Below are 21,130 nucleotides of genomic sequence, written 5' to 3' on the forward strand. Positions count from 1 at the left end.
GAGGCTATCTGGGGGTGGGCGGGATGCAGATTGAGGTCACTGTCAGATCAGCAATGATCTTATTAAATGACAGCAAGCTCGAGGGGCCGACTGGCCTACTCCTGCTCCTTGTTTGTATGTTCCACACCGTCTCACCCAATCAGTGCCAGCTTTGCTCGTATCTCTATGTCTATTGAGAGGAATGTTTGCTTTTGACAACCCCTGCACCCTTCCTGCTTCATCTGCTGTTCTGCACAAGTTCCAGGTATATAAACAGCTTCAACCTGTAAACTTACACTGGCTGCAAAACAATAACAGGCACAAGTCGAAGTAGGTTGCAAAATATTTTATTGTGATTACACTTTTATTCTAAATGACATTAAGCATATAAAATTAGTGTTCAGATGATGTTGTGTTTAGACTGAGTAAAGTGGGGCTATTGAGGTTTGCAGCAGCAGCAGAGAGGGGCTGAACTGGTGTCAAATTCAACTCGGAGAGAGGAGGAGCTTCATTCACCGCCTCCAATCTCAATGCAAACAACTGCAACAGCCCAGAAACATCTGCTCAACCCGTGGGAAAGACTGTGGCTTGGCTAAGAATGAGGAACGGGCAGAGAGAACAGTGAAGGTGTGATGGCTGATTGGACAGCCAAACGGACTCAGCAGCTTATTCTGAGGAACAAAGGGAAGGATTTGTGGCAATAATGTGACAAAGGCAGAAGTGAGCTTTCTAAAACATATCCAGGTCACAGATACACTGCACAACCATTTCCCCAGCACTTTCCCCCCTAAATCACCCAAACCAAACCACCCCTCCCACCACAAACCCCTCACACCAACACCCGTCACTCCAACACCCCCTCCCCATCGCAATCCCCCAGGAGCCCCTCATGCAAAGACCCTCCCTGACCCAAAAAGCTCGAACAGCGCCCAATGCCCAGACTCCCAATCTCTGTAAAAGCTCTCCATCATCCTCACACACTGCTCACCCTCATCACCATCCATTCTCCCTCATAATCATCCAGAATCCCTTCCATTATCACACCCCCAATAACTCATGATGCCATCAGACCAAATGTTATCATTCATATTGATGCGTACACTCAAGAGCTGCCTTCTGAACCCTCAAAATGAATCAACCTTTACAACCTACACTTATACCCCTCATCAGTGACATTCACACATCATTCATCATCGCTGGGTATCACAGAACAGAAACTTCATAAAGTGCAAAATCCCAATGAATCAAACCCTCTCCTGTTCAATCCTAATGTACAGAATCCTAATGAATCAAACCCTCTCCCGCTCACTCCCAGTGTACGGAATCCTAATGGACCTTTGTCTTCCTGGTGCAGTTTGTTTAACTTTAATTCATTATTGGCTGTATCTAAGACGCCATAAGTGTCCTTTTGACCCAGCAGCTCAATGCTTGTTCCAGGAATGTGTATGAAAAGTGATGATGTAGCAAAGCTGCAGCTAGTGTGTAAGAAGAAACTCCATCAGGTTCCTCATGTTAACTCTGATCTGCTTTCACAGCTTCAGAAAGCTCCCACCCAAAATGACATTAAATCCCACAAATCCCAGTTTCATTTTAACCATGTTCCAGATTCCAGAGCCTCTACAGTCTGGAATAAAAGCGACTTTCTGCGGGAGTACTGGTCCAGGTGACACAGGGTCCTCTGGACAGGGAGATGGAGCCAGATTTGGACTCGATTCATTGCAAGCACTGAGAGATTTTGAGGTGAAACTGTTGTCAGTCACCACAGCGTTTAATGTGTCCTCGATGTTCCGGGCATTGCAACACTAACTGCGGACATCAGAAACACGGCTTAAGGCAGGACGTCAGTCAGCGATTGGCCCAAACATCAACATCACTCTCCTTCCCACTCCCCAACTCCATTGCCGGAAATCCTCAGAATATTGATTTTATTTCAGACTCTTGTTACTTTGTTCTTTCCTTTTACAAACTCAGCTTTCAGTTCAGTAACTGAATTCTGCCGACAGGTTACACACACTTTCCCCCTCTCCGCTCCACATGTAATGATGGGATTCTGCAGGTCTGAGCCACAGCCTGGGCACAGAGTTTACTGGACGATAGTGGGGGTGTCATCCCCCTCTCACTCTGACACCCAGAGACTGCAGACCAAGCCATCGGTGCAAAGTGCTTCTCAACACTGTAAACTCACAAGTACTGTTTGGTTATAAAGCACTAGCTTGTGCCATGGACTGGTGCAAATTCTACTGCTTCAATGCACTGAAAGTATAACCTTACCCACTCCCAACATCCAAAATCAAATGGCAATGGATCATCTCCAAGAGATATATACACTTAAAGCAAACTCATCATGTAAATAACTAGGGGCAAACAGGTTAATGTGCTCCAGATGTGCTCCTGGTGGCTCTCAACACCAACCTATATAATCACACAGTCAAACTGTTGCACTCAGTGATTCCAAATACTTCCATTTCCAAGCATCATTGTTCTGAAGTAACACTGTTCCTATATTGTGACCATTGGTTCCTGCAGCTTCTGTGCTGCTGCTGGAACACTGGAACACTGGAACACAGCACCACGTCTCTGGCACTGACAGGTGCGCAAGGCCTTTCCCAGTTGGCCAGTTCAGCGGGGGCCAAAGGAAGAGTTTGAAAGCTGTGTGTGCTCGATTACACAACCACACTCGACTCAATCTGACAAAGAGCCAGAAGGAGAGGCGGCTGTGGGACTGGTGTCCAGACTGGATTCTGCTCCTGGCTTCAATGTCTGAACTCAGTGTCTGGAGACAAATTGCTGAAATAACTCTGGGATCCGCACTCAGAACGGCCTCTCCGAATTCAATCCGCGGCCCCTCAGTTCTTCAATGGCAGCCCAGAGCCTTCGATTCTCCTCAAGCTGAAGGTGCAACTGTGGGTCGAACAGGACAGAGTCTCAGCAGCAGGTATTTACAGATCAAAACTTCACACTGCCCAGTGACTGGGAATAGATCCAGGAGTGAGGAAAACATCCTGAACCATGACTGTGCACAGAGTGCAGCCATACTGACCCCTGACCCCATCTGTACGGCAACACTGACCCCATTACCCAATCAGTGCAGCGACACTGACCCCTGACCCCATCTGTACGGCAACACTGACCCCATTACCCCATCAGTACGTGACACTGACCCCATTACCCCATCAGTACGATGACACCGACCCCTGACCCCATCAGTACAGCGACACTGCCCCTGACTCCATCACTGAATCCGACACTACGGAAACACTGACCCCGACATTGACCCCTGACCCCGTCACTGACCTGCATCTCCAGATAGTCAATTGTTTCCTCCCTCTTTGTCAGATTTTCCTGTAACTGAAGAGAAAAACGAGAAAGGATTCAGTGAGGAACACCAAACAGGGAAACATTTTGGGATCCCCATCCACACCAGACTCCTGGCCTCAGGGAATGTCCCCTCTGCCCAGCCGAGATAGTGAGGAGCATTGTCAGAAGCTACAGAAGGATATAGATAGGCTGGAAATTTGGGCAAAGAAATGGCAGATGGAGTTCAATCCTGATAAATGCAAAGTGATGCATTTTGGTAGAAATAATGTAGGGAGGAGCTATACGATAAATGGCAGAACCAGAAAGGGTGTAGATACGCAGAGGGACCTGGGTGTGCAAGTCCACAGATCCTTGAAGGTGAGGTCACAGGTGGAGAAGGTGGTGAAGAAGGCATATGGCATGCTTGCCTTTATAGGACGGGGCATAGAGTATAAAAGTTGGGGTCTGATGTTGCAGTTGTATAGAACATTGGTTCGGCCGCATTTGGAATACTGCATCCAGTTCTGGTCGCCACACTACCAGAAGGACGTGGAGGCTTTGGAGAGAGTACAGAGGAGGTTTACCAGGATGTTGCCTGGTATGGAGGGGCTTAGTTATGAGGAGAGATTGGGTAAACTGGGGTTGTTCTCCCTGGAAAGACGGAGGATGAGGGGAGACTTAACAGAGGTGTATAAAATTATGAAAGGCATAGATAGGGTGAACGGTGGGAAGCTTTTCCCCAGGTCGGAGGTGACGTTCCCGAGGGGTCATAGGTTCAAGGTGAAGGGGGGGAGGTTTAACACAGATATCAGAAGGACATATTTTACACAGAGGGTGGTGGGGGCCTGGAATGCGCTGCCAGGCAAGGTGGTGGAGGCGGACACATTGGGAACGTTTAAGACTTATCTAGACAGCCATATGAACGGAGTGGGAATGGAGGGATACAAAAGAATGGTCTAGTTTGGACCAGGGAGCGGCACGGGCTTGGAGGGCCGAAGGGCCTGTTCCTGTGCTGTATTGTTCTTTGTTCTTTGAAAATACATTTCAAAACACTTGCCCTTCTGAGACACGAGACTATCGGGTGAAGGTGAAGCAGCTTCTTACCCGAGACACTGCTTCCACTTCCTTCTTCAGCCCCTGGATCTCGGCACTGAGCTGCTCCCTCTCCTGTTGCTCGCTCTGTCGCTGAGTCAAACACTGAGTCAACATCTCCTGCAACCTCTTCAACTCACCTTGCACATCACTGCAGAGGCACGGAGACTTAGCAAGGCCCACACAGTCCGCCATGCCAGCACCTCGCACCTAGAGAGACGCACAGGCAGCAATCAGACACAGAGAGAAACACGGGGAGAGAGACCAAGAGAAATAAGACGGCGGGGGGGCGGATGAGACAGAACGGTCGAGGGGGGGGGGGGGAAGACACAGGCTAGTGGGGCGGGGGGGGGAGAGACAGACTGCGGGGGAAACAGAGTCGGGGCGGAGACAGACAGGGGGGGGAGACAGACAGGGGGGGGAGACAGACTTGGGGGGAGACAGACTGGGGGGGGAGACAGACTGGGGGCGGAGACAGACAGGGGGGGGAGACAGACAGGGGGGGGAGACAGACTTGGGGGGAGACAGACTGGGGGGGGAGACAGACTGGGGGGGAGACAGACTGGGGGGGGAGACAGACTGGGGGGGGAGACACACAGACTGGGGGGGAGACACACAGACTGGGGGGGAGACACACAGACTGGGGGGGAGACACACAGACTGGGGGGGAGACACACAGACTGACGGGGGAGACACACAGACTGGGGGGGAGACACACAGACTGGGGGGGAGACACACAGACTGACGGGGGAGACACACAGACTGGGGGGGAGACACACAGACTGGGGGGGAGACACACAGACTGGGGGGGAGACACACAGACTGGGGGGGAGACACACAGACTGGGGGGGAGACACACAGACTGGGGGGGAGACACACAGACTGGGGGGGAGACACACAGACTGGGGGGGAGACACACAGACTGGGGGGGAGACACACAGACTGGGGGGGAGACACACAGACTGGGGGGGAGACACACAGACTGGGGGGGAGACACACAGACTGGGGGGGAGACACACAGACTGGGGGGGAGACACACAGACTGGGGGGGAGACACACAGACTGGGGGGGAGACACACAGACTGGGGGGGAGACACACAGACTGGGGGGGGGACACACAGACTGGGGGGGAGACACACAGACTGGGGGGGAGACACACAGACTGGGGGGGAGACACACAGACTGGGGGGGAGACACACAGACTGGGGGGGAGACACACAGACTGGGGGGGAGACACACAGACTGGGGGGGGGGACACACAGACTGGGGGACACACACACAGACTGGGGACACACACAGACTGGGGGGACACACAGACTGGGGGGACACACACAGACTGGGGGGACACACACAGACTGGGGACACACACACTGACTGGGGACACACACACAGACTGGGGACACACACACAGACTGGGGACACACACACAGACTGGGGACACACACACAGACTGGGGACACACACACAGACTGGGGACACACACACAGACTGGGGACACACACACAGACTGGGGACACACACACAGACTGGGGACACACACACTGACTGGGGACACACACACTGACTGGGGACACACACTGACTGGGGGGACACACACAGACTGGGGGGACACACACAGACTGGGGGGACACACACAGACTGGGGGACACACACACAGACTGGGGGACACACACACAGACTGGGGGACACACACACAGACTGGGGGACACACACACAGACTGGGGGACACACACACAGACTGGGGGACACACACACAGACTGGGGACACACACACTGACTGGGGACACACACACAGACTGGGGACACACACACAGACTGGGGACACACACACAGACTGGGGACACACACACTGACTGGGGACACACACTGACTAGGGGGACACACACAGACTGGGGGGACACACACAGACTGGGGGGGAGACACACAGACTGGGGGACACACACACAGACTGGGGGGGACACACACAGACTGGGGGGGACACACACAGACTGGGGGGGACACACACAGACTGGGGGGGACACACACAGACTGGGGGGACACACACACAGACTGGGGACACACACAGACTGGGGGGACACACACAGACTGGGGGGACACACACAGACTGGGGACACACACACAGACTGGGGACACACACACAGACTGGGGACACACACTGACTGGGGACACACACACAGACTGGGGACACACACACTGACTGGGGACACACACTGACTGGGGGGACACACACAGACTGGGGGGACACACACAGACTGGGGGGACACACACAGACTGGGGGACACACACACAGACTGGGGGACACACACACAGACTGGGGGACACACACACAGACTGGGGGACACACACACAGACTGGGGGACACACACACAGACTGGGGGACACACACACAGACTGGGGGACACACACACAGACTGGGGGACACACACACAGACTGGGGGACACACACACAGACTGGGGGACACACACACAGACTGGGGACACACACACAGACTGGGGACACACACACAGACTGGGGACACACACAGACTGGGGGACACACACACAGACTGGGGGGGACACACACAGACTGGGGGGGAGACACACAGACTGGGGGACACACACACAGACTGGGGACACACACAGACTGGGGGGGACACACACAGACTGGGGGGGACACACACAGACTGGGGGGACACACACACAGACTGGGGACACACACAGACTGGGGGGACACACACAGACTGGGGGGACACACACAGACTGGGGACACACACACAGACTGGGGACACACACACAGACTGGGGACACACACACAGACTGGGGACACACACACAGACTGGGGACACACACACTGACAGGGGACACACACACTGACTGGGGACACACACACAGACTGGGGACACACACACTGACTGGGGACACACACTGACTGGGGGGACACACACAGACTGGGGGGACACACACAGACTGGGGGACACACACACAGACTGGGGGACACACACACAGACTGGGGGACACACACACAGACTGGGGGACACACACACAGACTGGGGGACACACACACAGACTGGGGGACACACACACAGACTGGGGGACACACACACAGACTGGGGGACACACACACAGACTGGGGACACACACACAGACTGGGGACACACACACAGACTGGGGACACACACACAGACTGGGGACACACACAGACTGGGGGACACACACACAGACTGGGGGACACACACACAGACTGGGGACACACACAGACTGGGGGGACACACACAGACTGGGGGGACACACACAGACTGGGGGGACACACACAGACTGGGGGGACACACACAGACTGGGGACACACACACTGACTGGGGACACACACACAGACTGGGGACACACACACAGACTGGGGACACACACACAGACTGGGGACACACACACAGACTGGGGACACACACACAGACTGGGGACACACACACAGACTGGGGACACACACACAGACTGGGGACACACACACTGACTGGGGACACACACTGACTGGGGGGACACACACAGACTGAGGGGACACACACAGACTGGGGGGACACACACAGACTGGGGGACACATACACAGACTGGGGGACACACACACAGACTGGGGGACACACACACAGACTGGGGGACACACACACAGACTGGGGGACACACACACAGACTGGGGACACACACACTGACTGGGGACACACACACAGACTGGGGACACACACACAGACTGGGGACACACACACAGACTGGGGACACACACACTGACTGGGGACACACACTGACTGGGGGGACACACACAGACTGGGGGGACACACACAGACTGGGGGGACACACACAGACTGGGGGACACACACACAGACTGGGGGACACACACACAGACTGGGGGACACACACACAGACTGGGGGACACACACACAGACTGGGGGACACACACACAGACTGGGGGACACACACAGACTGGGGGACACACACAGACTGGGGGACACACACACAGACTGGGGGGGACACACACAGACTGGGGACACACACACAGACTGGGGACACACACACAGACTGGGGACACACACACAGACTGGGGACACACACACAGACTGGGGACACACACACAGACTGGGGACACACACACTGACTGGGGACACACACACAGACTGGGGGGACACACACAGACTGGGGGGACACACTGACTGGGGGGACACACACAGACTGGGGGGACACACACAGACTGGGGGACACACACACAGACTGGGGGGACACACACAGACTGGGGGACACACACACAGACTGGGGGACACACACACAGACTGGGGGACACACACACAGACTGGGGGACACACACACAGACTGGGGGACACACACACAGACTGGGGGACACACACACAGACTGGGGGACACACACACAGACTGGGGGACACACACACAGACTGGGGGACACACACACAGACTGGGGGACACACACACAGACTGGGGACACACACACAGACTGGGGACACACACACAGACTGGGGACACACACACAGACTGGGGGACACACACACAGACAGGGGACACACACAGACTGGGGACACACACAGACTGGGGGGACACACACAGGCTGGGGGGACACACACAGACTGGGGACACACACAGACTGGGGACACACACACAGACAGGGGGGACACACACAGACTGGGGGGGACACACACAGACTGGGGACACACACACAGACTTGGGGACACACACACAGACTGGGGACACGCACACAGACTGGGGACACGCACACAGACTGGGGACACGCACACAGACTGGGGACACGCACACAGACTGGGGACACACACACAGACTGGGGACACACACACAGACTGGGGACACACACACAGACTGGGGACACACACAGACTGGGGGGACACACACAGACTGGGGACACACACACAGACTGGGGACACACACACAGACTGGGGACACACACACAGACTGGGGACACAACACAGACTGGCGACACACACACAGACTGGCGACACACACACAGACTGGGGACACACACACAGACTGGGGACACACACACAGACTGGGGACACACACACAGACTGGGGACACACACACAGACTGGGGACACACACACAGACTGGGGACACACACACAGACTGGGGACACACACACAGACTGGGGACACACACACAGACTGGGGACACACACACAGACTGGGGACACACACACAGACTGGGGACACACACACAGACTGGGGACACACACACAGACTGGGGGGGACACACACAGACTGGGGGACACACACACAGACTGGGGGACACACACACAGACTGGGGACACACACAGACTGGGGGACACACACACAGACTGGGGACACACACACACAGACTGGGGACACACACACAGACTGGGGACACACACACAGACTGGGGGGACACACACAGACTGGGGGGACACACACACAGACTGGGGACACACACACAGACTGGGGACACACACAGACTGGGGACACACACACAGACTGGGGACACACACAGACTGGGGGGGACACACACAGACTGGGGGACACACACACACAGACTGGGGACACACACAGACTGGGGACACACACACAGACTGGGGGGACACACACACAGACTGGGGGACACACACACAGACTGGGGGACACACACACAGACTGGGGACACACACAGACTGGGGACACACACAGACTGGGGACACACACAGACTGGGGACACACACACAGACTGGGGACACACACAGACTGGGGACACACACAGACTGGGGACACACATAGACTGGGTACACACACAGACTGGGGACACACACAGACTGGGGGACACACACACAGACTGGGGACACACACACAGACTGGGGACACACACACAGACTGGGGACACACACAGACTGGGGGACACACACACAGACTGGGGACACACACACACAGACTGGGGACACACACACAGACTGGGGACACACACAGACTGGGGGACACACACACAGACTGGGGACACACACACAGACTGAGGACACACACACAGACTGGGGGGACACACACACAGACTGGGGGACACACACAGACTGGGGACACACACACAGACTGGGGACACACACAGACTGGGGACACACACAGACTGGGGACACACACAGACTGGGGACACACACAGACTGGGGACACACACAGACTGGGGACACACACAGACTGGGGACACACACACAGACTGGGGACACACACACAGACTGGGGACACACACACAGACTGGGGACACACACAGACAGGGGACACACACAGACAGGGGACACACACAGACTGGGGACACGCACAGACTGGGGACACGCACAGACTGGGGACACACACACAGACTGTGGGGGGGGGGACACAGACTGGGGGGGGGGACACAGACTGGGGGGGGGGCTGAAAAATGGCAAATGGAGTTTAACCCTGATGAATGTGAGGTGATTCATTTTGGTAGGACAAATTTAAATGTGGATTTTCAGGTCAAAGGTAGGGTTCTGAAGACTGTGGACGAACAGAGAGATCTTGGGGTCCATATCCACAGATCTCTAAAGGTTGCCACTCAAGTGGATAGAGCTGTGAAGAAGGCCTATAGTGTGTTAGCTTTTATTAACAGGGGGTTGGAGTTTAAGAGCCGTGGGGTTATGCTGCAACTGTACAGGACCTTGGTGAGACCACATTTGGAATATTGTGTGCAGTTCTGGTCACCTCACTATAAGAAGGATGTGGAAGCGCTGGAAAGCGTGCAAAGGAGATTTACCAGGATGCTGCCTGGTTTGGAGGGTAGGTCTTATGAGGAAAGGTTGAGGGAGCTAGGGCTGTTCTCTCTGGAGCGGAGGAGGCTGAGGGGAGACTTAATAGAGGTTTATAAAATGATGAAGGGGATAGATAGAGTGAACGTTCAAAGACTATTTCCTCGGATGGATGGAGCTATTACAAGGGGGCATAACTATAGGGTTCATGGTGGGAGATATAGGAAGGATGTCAGAGGTAGGTTCTTTACGCAGAGAGTGGTTGGGGTGTGGAATGGACTGCCTGCAGTGATAGTGGAGTCAGACACTTTAGGAACATTTAAGCAGTTATTGGATAGGCACATGGAGCACACCAGGATGATAGGGAGTGGGATAGCTTGATCTTGGTTTCAGATAAAGCTCGGCACAACATCGTGGGCTGAAGGGCCTGTTCTGTGCTGTACTGTTCTATGTTCTATGTTCAACATGGCTTTGTGCGCGGAAGGCCATGTTTGACCAATCTATTAGAGTTTTTCGAGGAGGTTACCAGGAAAGTGGATGAAGGGAAGGCGGTGGATGTTGTCTACCTGGATTTCAGCAAGGCCTTTGACAAGGTCCCTCATGGGAGGTTAGTTAGGAAGGTTCAGTCACTGGGTATACATGGGCATGTAGTAAATTGGATTAGACACTGGCCCAATGGAAGAAGCCAGAGAGTGGTTGTGGAGGATTGTTTCCCTGAGTGGAGGCCTGTGACTAGTGGTGTGCCGCAGGGATCGGTGTTGGGTCCATTGTTGTTTGTCATCTATATCAATGATCTGGATGATAATGTGGTCAATTGGATCAGCAAGTTTGCTGATGATACAAAGATTGGAGGTGTAGTGGACAGTGAGGAAGGTTTTCAAAGCTGGCAGAGGGATTTGGACCAACTAGAAAAATGGGCTGAAAAATGGCAAATGGAATTTAACGCAGACAAGTGTGAGATATTGCACTTTGGAAGGACAAACCAAAGTAGAACGTACAGGGTAAATGGTAGGACTCTGAAGAGTGCAGTTGAACAGAGGGATCTGGGAATACAGGTACAGAATTCCCTAAAAGTGACGTCACAGGTGGATAGGGTCGTAAAGAGTGCCTTTGGTACATTGGCCTTTATAAATCGGAGTATCGAGTATAAAAGTTGGAGTGTTATGGTAAGGTTATATAAGGCATTGGTGAGGCCGAATTTAGAGTATTGTGTACAGTTTTGGTCACCTAGTTACAGGAAGGATGTAAATAAGGTTGAAAGAGTGCAGAGAAGGTTCACAAGGATGTTGCCGGGACTTGAGAAGCTGAGTTACAGAGAGAGATTGAATAGGTTGGGACTTTATTCCCTGGAGCGTAGAAGATTGAGGGGAGATTTGATAGAGGTGTATAAGATTTTGATGGGTATAGATAGAGTGAATGCAAGCAGGCTTTTTCCGCTGAGGCTAGGGGAGAAAAAAACCAGAGGGCATGGGTTAAGGGTGAAAGGAGAAAAGTTTAAAGGGAATATTAGGGGGGGCTTCTTCACGCAGAGAGTGGTGGGAGTGTGGAATGAGCTACCGGATAAAGTGGTAAATGCTTTTAACATTTAAGAAAAACTTGGACGGGTTCATGGATGAGAGGGGTGTGGAGGGATATGGTCCAAGTGCAGGTCAGTGGGACTAGGCAGAAAATGGTTCGGCACAGACAAGAAGGGCCGAAAGGCCTGTTTCTGAGCTGCAATTTTCTATGGTTCTATGGACAGACTTGGGGGGGGGGAGAAGACTGGGGGGGTGGGGGCAGACTGGGGGGGTGGAGACAGACTGGGGGGGTGGAGAAAGACTTGGGGGGTGGAGAAAGACTGGGGGGGTGGAGAAAGACTTGGGGGGTGGAGAAAGACTGGGGGGGTGGGGGCAGACTGGGGGGGTGGGGGCAGACTGGGGGGGTGGGAGCAGACTGGGGGGGTGGGAGCAGACTGGGGGGGTGGGGGCAGACAGGGGGGGTGGGGGCAGACTGGGGCGGTGGAGACAGACTGGGGGGGTGGAGACAGACTGGGGGGGTGGAGACAGACTGGGGGGGTGGAGACAGACTGGGGAGGTGGAGACAGACTGGGGGGGTGGAGACAGACTGGGGGGTGGAGACAGACTGAGGGGGTGGAGAAAGACTGGGGGGGTGGAGAAAGACTGGGGGGGTGGGGGCAGACTGGGGGGGTGGAGAAAGACTGGGGGGGTGGAGAAAGACTGGGGGGTGGAGAAAGACTGGGGGGATGGAGACAGACTGGGGGGGTGGGGGCAGACTGGGGGGGTGGGGGCAGACTGGGGGGGTGGGGGCAGACTGGGGGGGTGGGGGCAGACTGGGGGGGTGGGGGCAGACTGGGGGGGTGGGGGCAGACTGGGGGGGTGGGGGCAGACTGGGGGGGTGGGAGCAGACTGGGGGGGTGGGGGCAGACAGGGGGGGTGGGGGCAGACTGGGGCGGTGGAGAGACTGGGGCGGTGGAGACACACTGGGGAGGTGGAGACAGACTGGGGGGGTGGAGACAGACTGGGGGGGTGGAGACAGACTGGGGTGGTGGAGACAGACTGGAGGGGTGGAGACAGACTGGGGGGGTGGAGACAGACTGGGGGGGTGGAGACAGACTGGGGGGGTGGAGACAGACTGGGGGGGGGTGGAGACAGACTGGGGGGGGTGGAGACAGACTGGGGGGGGTGGAGACAGACTGGGGGGGGTGGAGACAGACTGGGGGGGTGGAGACAGACTGGGGGGGTGGAGACAGACTGGGGGGGTGGAGACAGACTGGGGGGGTGGAGACAGACTGGGGGGGTGGAGACAGACTGGGGGGGTGGAGACAGACTGGGGGGGTGGAGACAGACTGGGGGGTGGAGAGAGACTGGGTGGGTGGAGACAGACTGGGGGGGTGGAGACAGAATGGGGGGGTGGAGACAGACTGGGGGGGTGGAGACAGACTGGGGGGGTGGAGACAGACTGGGGGGGTGGAGACAGACTGGGGGGGTGGAGACAGACTGGGGGGGTGGAGACAGACTGGGGGGGTGGAGACAGACTGGGGGGGTGGAGACAGACTGGGGGGGTGGAGACAGACTGGGGGGGTGGAGACAGACTGGGGGGGTGGAGACAGACTGGGGGGGTGGAGACAGACTGGGGGGGGGGGGAGACAGACTGGGGGGGTGGAGACAGACTGGGGGGTGGAGACAGACTGGGGGGTGGAGACAGACTGGGGGGTGGAGACAGACTGGGGGGTGGAGACAGACTGGGGGGTGGAGACAGACTGGGGGGTGGAGACAGACTGGGGGGTGGAGACAGACTGGGGGGTGGAGACAGACTGGGGGGTGGAGACAGACTGGGGGGTGGAGACAGACTGGGGGGTGGAGACAGACTGGGGGGTGGAGACAGACTGGGGGGTGGAGACAGACTGGGGGGTGGAGACAGACTGGGGGGGTGGAGACAGACTGGGGGGGGGTGGAGACAGACTGGGGGGGGAGACAGACTGGGGGGGGGAGACAGACTGGGGGGGGAGACAGACTGGGGGGGGAGACAGACTGGGGGGGGAGACAGACTGGGGGGGGAGACAGACTGGGGGGGGAGACAGACTGGGGGGGGAGACAGACTGGGGGGGAGACAGACTGGGGGGGGAGACAGACTGGGGGGGGAGACAGACTGGGGGGGGAGACAGACTGGGGGGGGAGACAGACTGGGGGGGGGGAGACCGACTGGGGGGGGGAGACAGACTGGGGGGGGAGACAGACTGGGGGGGAGACACACTGGGGGGGAGACAGACTGGGGGGGGGAGACAGACTGGGGGGGAGACAGACTGGGGGGGGGAGACAGACTGGGGGGGGGGGAAACAGACTGGGGGGGAGACAGTCTGGGGGGGAGACAGTCTGGGGGGGAGACAGTCTGGGGGGGAGACAGACTGGGGGGGAGACAGACTGGGGGGGAGACAGACTGGGGGGGGAGACAGACTGGGGGGGGAGACAGACTGGGGGGGGAGACAGACTGGGGGGGGGGGAGACAGACTGGGGGGGGGAAGACAGACTGGGGGGGGAGACAGACTGGGGGGGAGACAGACTGGGGGGGAGACAGACTGGGGGGGGGAGACAGACTGGGGGGGAGACAGACTGGGGGGGGGAGACAGACTGGGGGGGGGGGAAACAGACTGGGGGGGAGACAGTCTGGGGGGGAGACAGTCTGGGGGGGAGACAGACTGGGGGGGAGACAGACTGGGGGGGAGACAGACTGGGGGAGAGACAGACTGGGGGAGAGACAGACTGGGGGAGAGACAGACTGGGGGAGAGACAGACTGGGGGAGAGACAGACTGGGGGGGAGACAGACTGGGGGGGAGACAGACTGGGGGGGAGACAGACTGGGGGGGAGACAGACTGGGGGGGAGACAGACTGGGGGGGAGACAGACTGGGGGGGGAGACAGACTGGGGGGGAGACAGACTGGGGGGGAGACAGACTGGGGGGGAGACAGACTGGGGGGGAGACAGACTGGGGGGGAGACAGGCTGGGGGGGAGACAGGCTGGGGGGGAGACAGGCTGGGGGGGAGACAGGCTGGGGGGGAGACAGGCTGGGGGGGGGAGACAGACTGGGGGGGAGACAGACTGGGGGGGGAGACAGACTGGGGGGGGAGACAGACTGGGGGGGGAGACAGACTGGGGGGGGAGACAGACTGGGGGGGGAGACAGACTGGGGGGGGAGACAGACTGGGGGGGGAGACAGACTGGGGGGGGAGACAGACTGGGGGGGGAGACAGACTGGGGGGGAGACAGACTGGGGGGGGGGAGACAGACTGGGGTGGGGTAGACAGACGGGGGGGAGACAGACGGGGGGGAGACAGATGGGGGGTGACAGACTGGGGGGGGGAGACAGACTGGGGGGGGAGACAGACTGGGGGGGGAGACAGACTGGGGGGGGGAGACAGACTGGGGGGGAGACAGACTGCGGGGGGAGACAGACTGCGGGGGGAGACAGACTGGGGGGGGGGGGGAGACAGCCTGGGTGGGTGGGGGACAGACTGAGGGGGGGGGGAGACAGACTGAGGGGGGGGAGACAGACTTGTGGGGGGGGACAGACTGGAGGGGGGAGACAGACTGGAGGGGGGAGACAGACTGGGGGGGTGGAGACAGACTGGGGGGGTGGAGACAGACTGGGGGGGGGGAGACAGACTGGGGGGGGAGACAGACTGGGGGGGGCAGACAGACTGGGGGGGGGAGACAGACTGGGTTGGGAGACAGACTGGGGGGGGGGAGACAGACTGGGGGGGGGGGGGGGAGACAGCCTGGGTGGGTGGGGGACAGACTGAGGGGGGGGGAGACAGACTGAGGGGGGGGAGACAGACTTGGGGGGGGGGACAGACTGGAGGGGGGAGACAGACTGGAGGGGGGAGACAGACTGGAGGGGGGAGACAGACTGGGTGGGGGGGAGACAGACTGGGGGGGGTGGGAGACAGACTGGGGGGGGGATGGGAGACAGACTGGGGGGGGGAGACAGACTGGGGGGGGTGGGAGACAGACTGGGGCGGGAGACAGACTGGGGGGGGGAGAGACAGACTGGGGGGTGGGAGAGACAGACAGGGGGGTGGGAGAGACAGACTGGGGGGTGGGAGACAGACTGGGGGGGGGAGACAGACTGGGGGGGGAGACAGACTGGGGGGGGGGAGACAGACTCGGGGTGGAGACTGGGGGGAAGTCTGGGGGGGGGAGGGGAGACTGGTGGGGGGGGGTTCTCGAGTCTGGGGGGGGAGAGACTGGGGGGCGGGGAGAGAGATTGGGGGGGGCCTTGCTGGGGTGGGGGGGGGGAGACAGACTGGGGGGGAGACAGACTGGGGGGGGAGACAGACTGGGGGGGGAGACAAACTGGGAGGGGGAGACAAACTGGGAGGGGGAGACAGACTGGGGGGGTGACAGACTGGGGGGTGACAGACTGTGGGGGTGACAGACTGGGGGGGTGACAGACTGGGGGGGGAGACTGACTGGGGGGGGAGACTGACTGGGGGGGGGGAGACTGACTGGGGGGGGGGAGACTGACTGGGGGGGGGGAGACTGACTGGGGGGGGGAGACAGACTGGGGGGGGGAGACAGACTGGGGGGGGGAGACAGACTGGGGGGGGAGACAGACTGGGGGGGAGACAGACTGGGGGGGAGACAGACTGGGGGGGGAGACAGACTGGGGGGTGGAGACAGACTGGGGGGGGAGACAGACTGGGGGGGAGACAGACTGGGGGGGGAAGACAGACTGGGGGGGGAGACAGACTGGGGGGGGGGAGACAGACTCGGGGAGGAGACTGGAGGGAAGACTGGGGGGGGGAGGGGAGACTGGTGGGGGGGGTTCTCGAGTCTGGGGGGGGGGGCGAGAGACTGGGGGGGGCCTTGCTGAGGTGGCGGGGGGGAATACAGAGAGTGAAACAGGGAAATAAATCAACAACAAGTTGAAGAGCGGAAGTGGGAGTTAAGACTCAGCGGATGTTGGGAATGACCCCGTTTGCCTCAGTGCTGGACCCTTTACAAGAAACTCTCAACTCACAGATGTTTCCATGAGGTGTGTACCTTCAAAACCAAATGTAGGATTTTCACAGTAACTTCATTGCCGCGTTAATGTAAGCCTACTTGTGACACTAATAAATAAACTTTTAAAGTTCCCATTGCACTACACAGAAGATAATCAAAGGAATTATCTCTCGACCTCCTCCCCCTTATGCAGTGACTCAGAATAGAGAAGGATTTGCTGCCATTCTGTTTCAATGGGTTTTGAGACAGCAGTCAGTCCAATACATCCTCTGCAGGTGTTGCCACATATGGGGCAGATGCTGCAGCTGTTTGGGGGTTTGTGCGCTCTCTCTGGTCTGTTTGGGGGTTTGTGCGCTCTCTCTCTCTGTGATCTGTTTGGGGGTTTGTGCGCTCTCTCTCTGTGATCTGTTTGGGGGTTTGTGCGCTCTCTCTCTGTGATCTGTTTGGGGGTTTGTGCGCTCTCTCTCTGTGATCTGTTTGGGGGTTTGTGCGCTCTCTCTCTCTGATCTGTTTGGGGGCTTGTGCGCTCTCTCTGATCTGTTTGGGGGTTTGTGCGCTCTCTCTCTCTGATCTGTTTGGGGGTTTGTGCGCTCTCTCTCTGTGATCTGTTTGGGGGTTTGTGCGCTCTCTCTGATCTGTTTGGGGGTTTGTGCGCTCTCTCTCTCTGATCTGTTTGGGGGTTTGTGCGCTCTCTCTCTCTGATCTGTTTGGGGGTTTGTGCGCTCTCTGATCTGTTTGGGGGTTTGTGCGCTCTCTCTCTCTGATCTGTTTGGGGGTTTGTGCGCTCTCTCTCTCTGATCTGTTTGGGGGTTTGTGTGCTCTCTCTGATATGTTTTGGGGTTTTGCGCTCTCTGATCTGTTTGGGGGTTTGTGCGCTCTCTCTCTCTGATCTGTTTGGGGGTTTGTGCGCTCTCTCTCTCTGATATGTTTTGGGGTTTTGCGCTCTCTCTCTCTGATCTGTTTGGGGGTTTGTGCGCTCTCTCTCTCTGATCTGTTTGGGGGTTTGGCGTTCTCTCTCTCTGATCTGTTTGGGGGTTTGTGCGCTCTCTCTCTCTGATCTGTTTGGGGGTTTGTGCGCTCTCTCTCTCTGGTCTGTTTGGGGGTTTGTGCGCTCTCTCTCTCTGATATGTTTGGGGGTTTTGCGTTCTCTCTCTCTGATCTGTTTGGGGGTTTTGCGCTCCCTCTGATCTGTTGAGGGGTTTTGCGCTCTCTCTCACTGATATGTTTGGGGGTTTTGCGTTCTCTCTCTCACTGATATGTTTGGGGGTTTTGCGCTCTCTCTGATCTGTTTGGGGGTTTGTGCGCTCTCTCTCTCTGATCTGTTTGGGGGTTTGTGTGCTCTCTCTCTCTCTGATCTGTTTGGGGGTTTGCGCTCCCTCTGATGTGTTGAGGGGTTTTGCGCTCTCTTTCTCTGGTCTGTTTGGAGGTTTTGTGCTCTCTCTGATGCCGGGGCCTTTCTGCTGTGTGAGTGAATCAGTGTCATTCCAAATAAACCTTCTCTGCTTCCAACTTTTCCACTCAGAACTTGGTCACGGCAGGAAACTGCCAGGACAGCGGAAATACTTTCCTCAAAGCTCCCTAAAGAGATCGAACATCTCCGCTGAGTCTTTGGAGAACCTTGGTTTGTGATGGACCAAAATGAAGAAATGTTCTGGCCAATATTTATCCCTCACCAACACCTGTGGGATCTTTCTGTGCAGTGATGTGAAACTTGTAAATGATGATGTTTAAAGAGACTTGGGTGTATTTGTACAAGGAACGCAGAAAGTTAGCATGCTGCTGCTTCAAGCAGTCAGGAAGGCAAGTGGAATGTTGGTCTTTATTGCAGGGGATTGGAGTACAGGAATAAGAAATCTTGCTACAGTTGTGCAGGGTTTTGGTGAGACCACATCTGGAATATTGTGTGTAGTTTTGGTCTCCACATTTAAGGAAGGATAAATTGTATTGGAGACAGTACAGCAAAGGTTCACTATTTGGTCTCTGGGATGAGGGGGTGTCCAATGATGAGAAGCGGAGTAAATTGGGTCAATTTTCTCTGGAGTTTCGAAGAATGAGAGGCGATCGCATTGAAACCGACACGATTCTGAAGGGGTTTGACAGGGTGGACGCTGAGAGATTGTTTCCCCTGGCTGGGGAATCTAAAACATGGGGGTACAGTCTCAGGATAAGAGGCCAATCATTTAGGACTGAGACAAGAAAAAATTACTTCACTCAAAAGGGTTGTGAATCTTTGGAATTCTCTCCCCAGAGGGTTGTGGATGCTCCATCATCGATGGATTTAAGGCTGGAACAGACAGATTTTTGGTCTCTATGAATTGAGAGAAACGGCGAATGGCTGGGGAAAGTTGAAGCCCAAATCAGCCATGATGGCGTTGAATGGCGGAGCCGGCTGAATGTGCCGTGTTGTTGTGCCCCAGAGATGTGAAAGGTGTTTTGCTTCATGCATAGTTCCTGTGAACAGTACAGAAGAAGGAATCTTCTTGGTTCTCCTACACTTCTCATTCTTCCTCCCAAACCTGTCTCCTCACCTTGACTGCTCGTTCCCAGCATGTTGGCATTAGTGTACCTTTAAGAGATGCTTTTTCCTGAATCATGTTTGCTCCATTTGTAAGCAGGCCTTTTTGGCTTCAGCATTTGTTTCATTATAGCACCGGTTTGTCTGGAGGAGACTTTTTATTGCCACTTAAAAGGGGGGTTGTTTATTTTTACTGAGATGTTTATGGATCTGCGTTGCTCAGAGAAAAGCTGGTTAGCAGGTCAGGAGCTCTTTCATTTTCAGTTCTGAGCTGCAGGTTGGAATCTTTTAGAAGGGACAGCAAGCTGAAGTCTCTCTCTCTCTCCCTGGTTTTGGAAATTCTGCGGTTTAGCTGAAAGCCTTCTTGGAGTAGGAAATCTGCTGTTGGGGGCTTGACCACAGTCTCTCCCTGGGGTTCGGGGAAGCTGTTCTGACTTCAAACTGTTCTCAGTGTATCAAAAGAACTACACCGTTCATCCAAAGGACTCAAGTCCAGTATCACGTGAACATTAGTCTTTGCTGTGTTAAACCTGTGGAAAGGGTCTGTTGTCTCTGGGATTGGTTTGATTGGAACATATTAGATATGTGTTTAGGGTTATACATTATATTGTTTGTTTTGTTTCTTGTTTGTAATTGATAAAAATTCTTGCTAAGTTTCTTTGCTTGATAACAGCTCCGTAGTGGGTCACTTGAATCACACCTGAAGTGAAGCTTGTCAAACTTATCCTAGCAAAACTCAAGATGCAAAATTTATGATCCAGGCGGACTTCATAAAACACTTGGCAGTTTCTAACCGGAACCATAACACATGCCAAACTGTAATCCTCACTCCTACAGCCCACATCAGTGCCTCCTCATCATGTTTACCAACCCTTGTGACAAAATCACTTCTAACCCCAGTGATTGCAGCATTTAAGAGTCATTAGAAAATGGAACTGATACAGTCAGTTGCACTGTTTGGCCCAAGTGTTGCTCTCACTCCCAGTTGATACTGCATGGTCATTTACCGTGGATACTTTCCTTT

At 56.1% G+C, this 21,130-nt stretch overlaps 1 protein-coding gene across 1 annotated transcript in view; it reads right to left on the reverse strand.

Annotated features, from left to right (window-relative positions):
• Positions 1 to 316: 316 nt before the first annotated feature.
• nek9 (NIMA related kinase 9) overlaps positions 317 to 21,130 on the reverse strand; it is a 53,294-nt gene continuing 32,480 nt past the window's right edge. Inside the window, exons 10-13 of the mRNA XM_078234555.1 lie at positions 21,114 to 21,130; positions 4,381 to 4,578; positions 3,274 to 3,327; positions 317 to 2,880 (exon numbers count right to left, since the gene is read on the reverse strand). The exon at positions 21,114 to 21,130 is cut by the window's right edge and continues 145 nt beyond it. Coding sequence (XP_078090681.1) covers positions 2,791 to 2,880; positions 3,274 to 3,327; positions 4,381 to 4,578; positions 21,114 to 21,130 — 359 coding nt within the window. The 3' untranslated portion in view covers positions 317 to 2,790. The remainder of the gene's footprint in view (positions 2,881 to 3,273; positions 3,328 to 4,380; positions 4,579 to 21,113) is intronic.

The sequence above is a fragment of the Mustelus asterias genome, chromosome 18 (genome assembly GCF_964213995.1).
Source record: "Mustelus asterias chromosome 18, sMusAst1.hap1.1, whole genome shotgun sequence".
Lineage (NCBI taxonomy): Eukaryota > Metazoa > Chordata > Chondrichthyes > Carcharhiniformes > Triakidae > Mustelus > Mustelus asterias.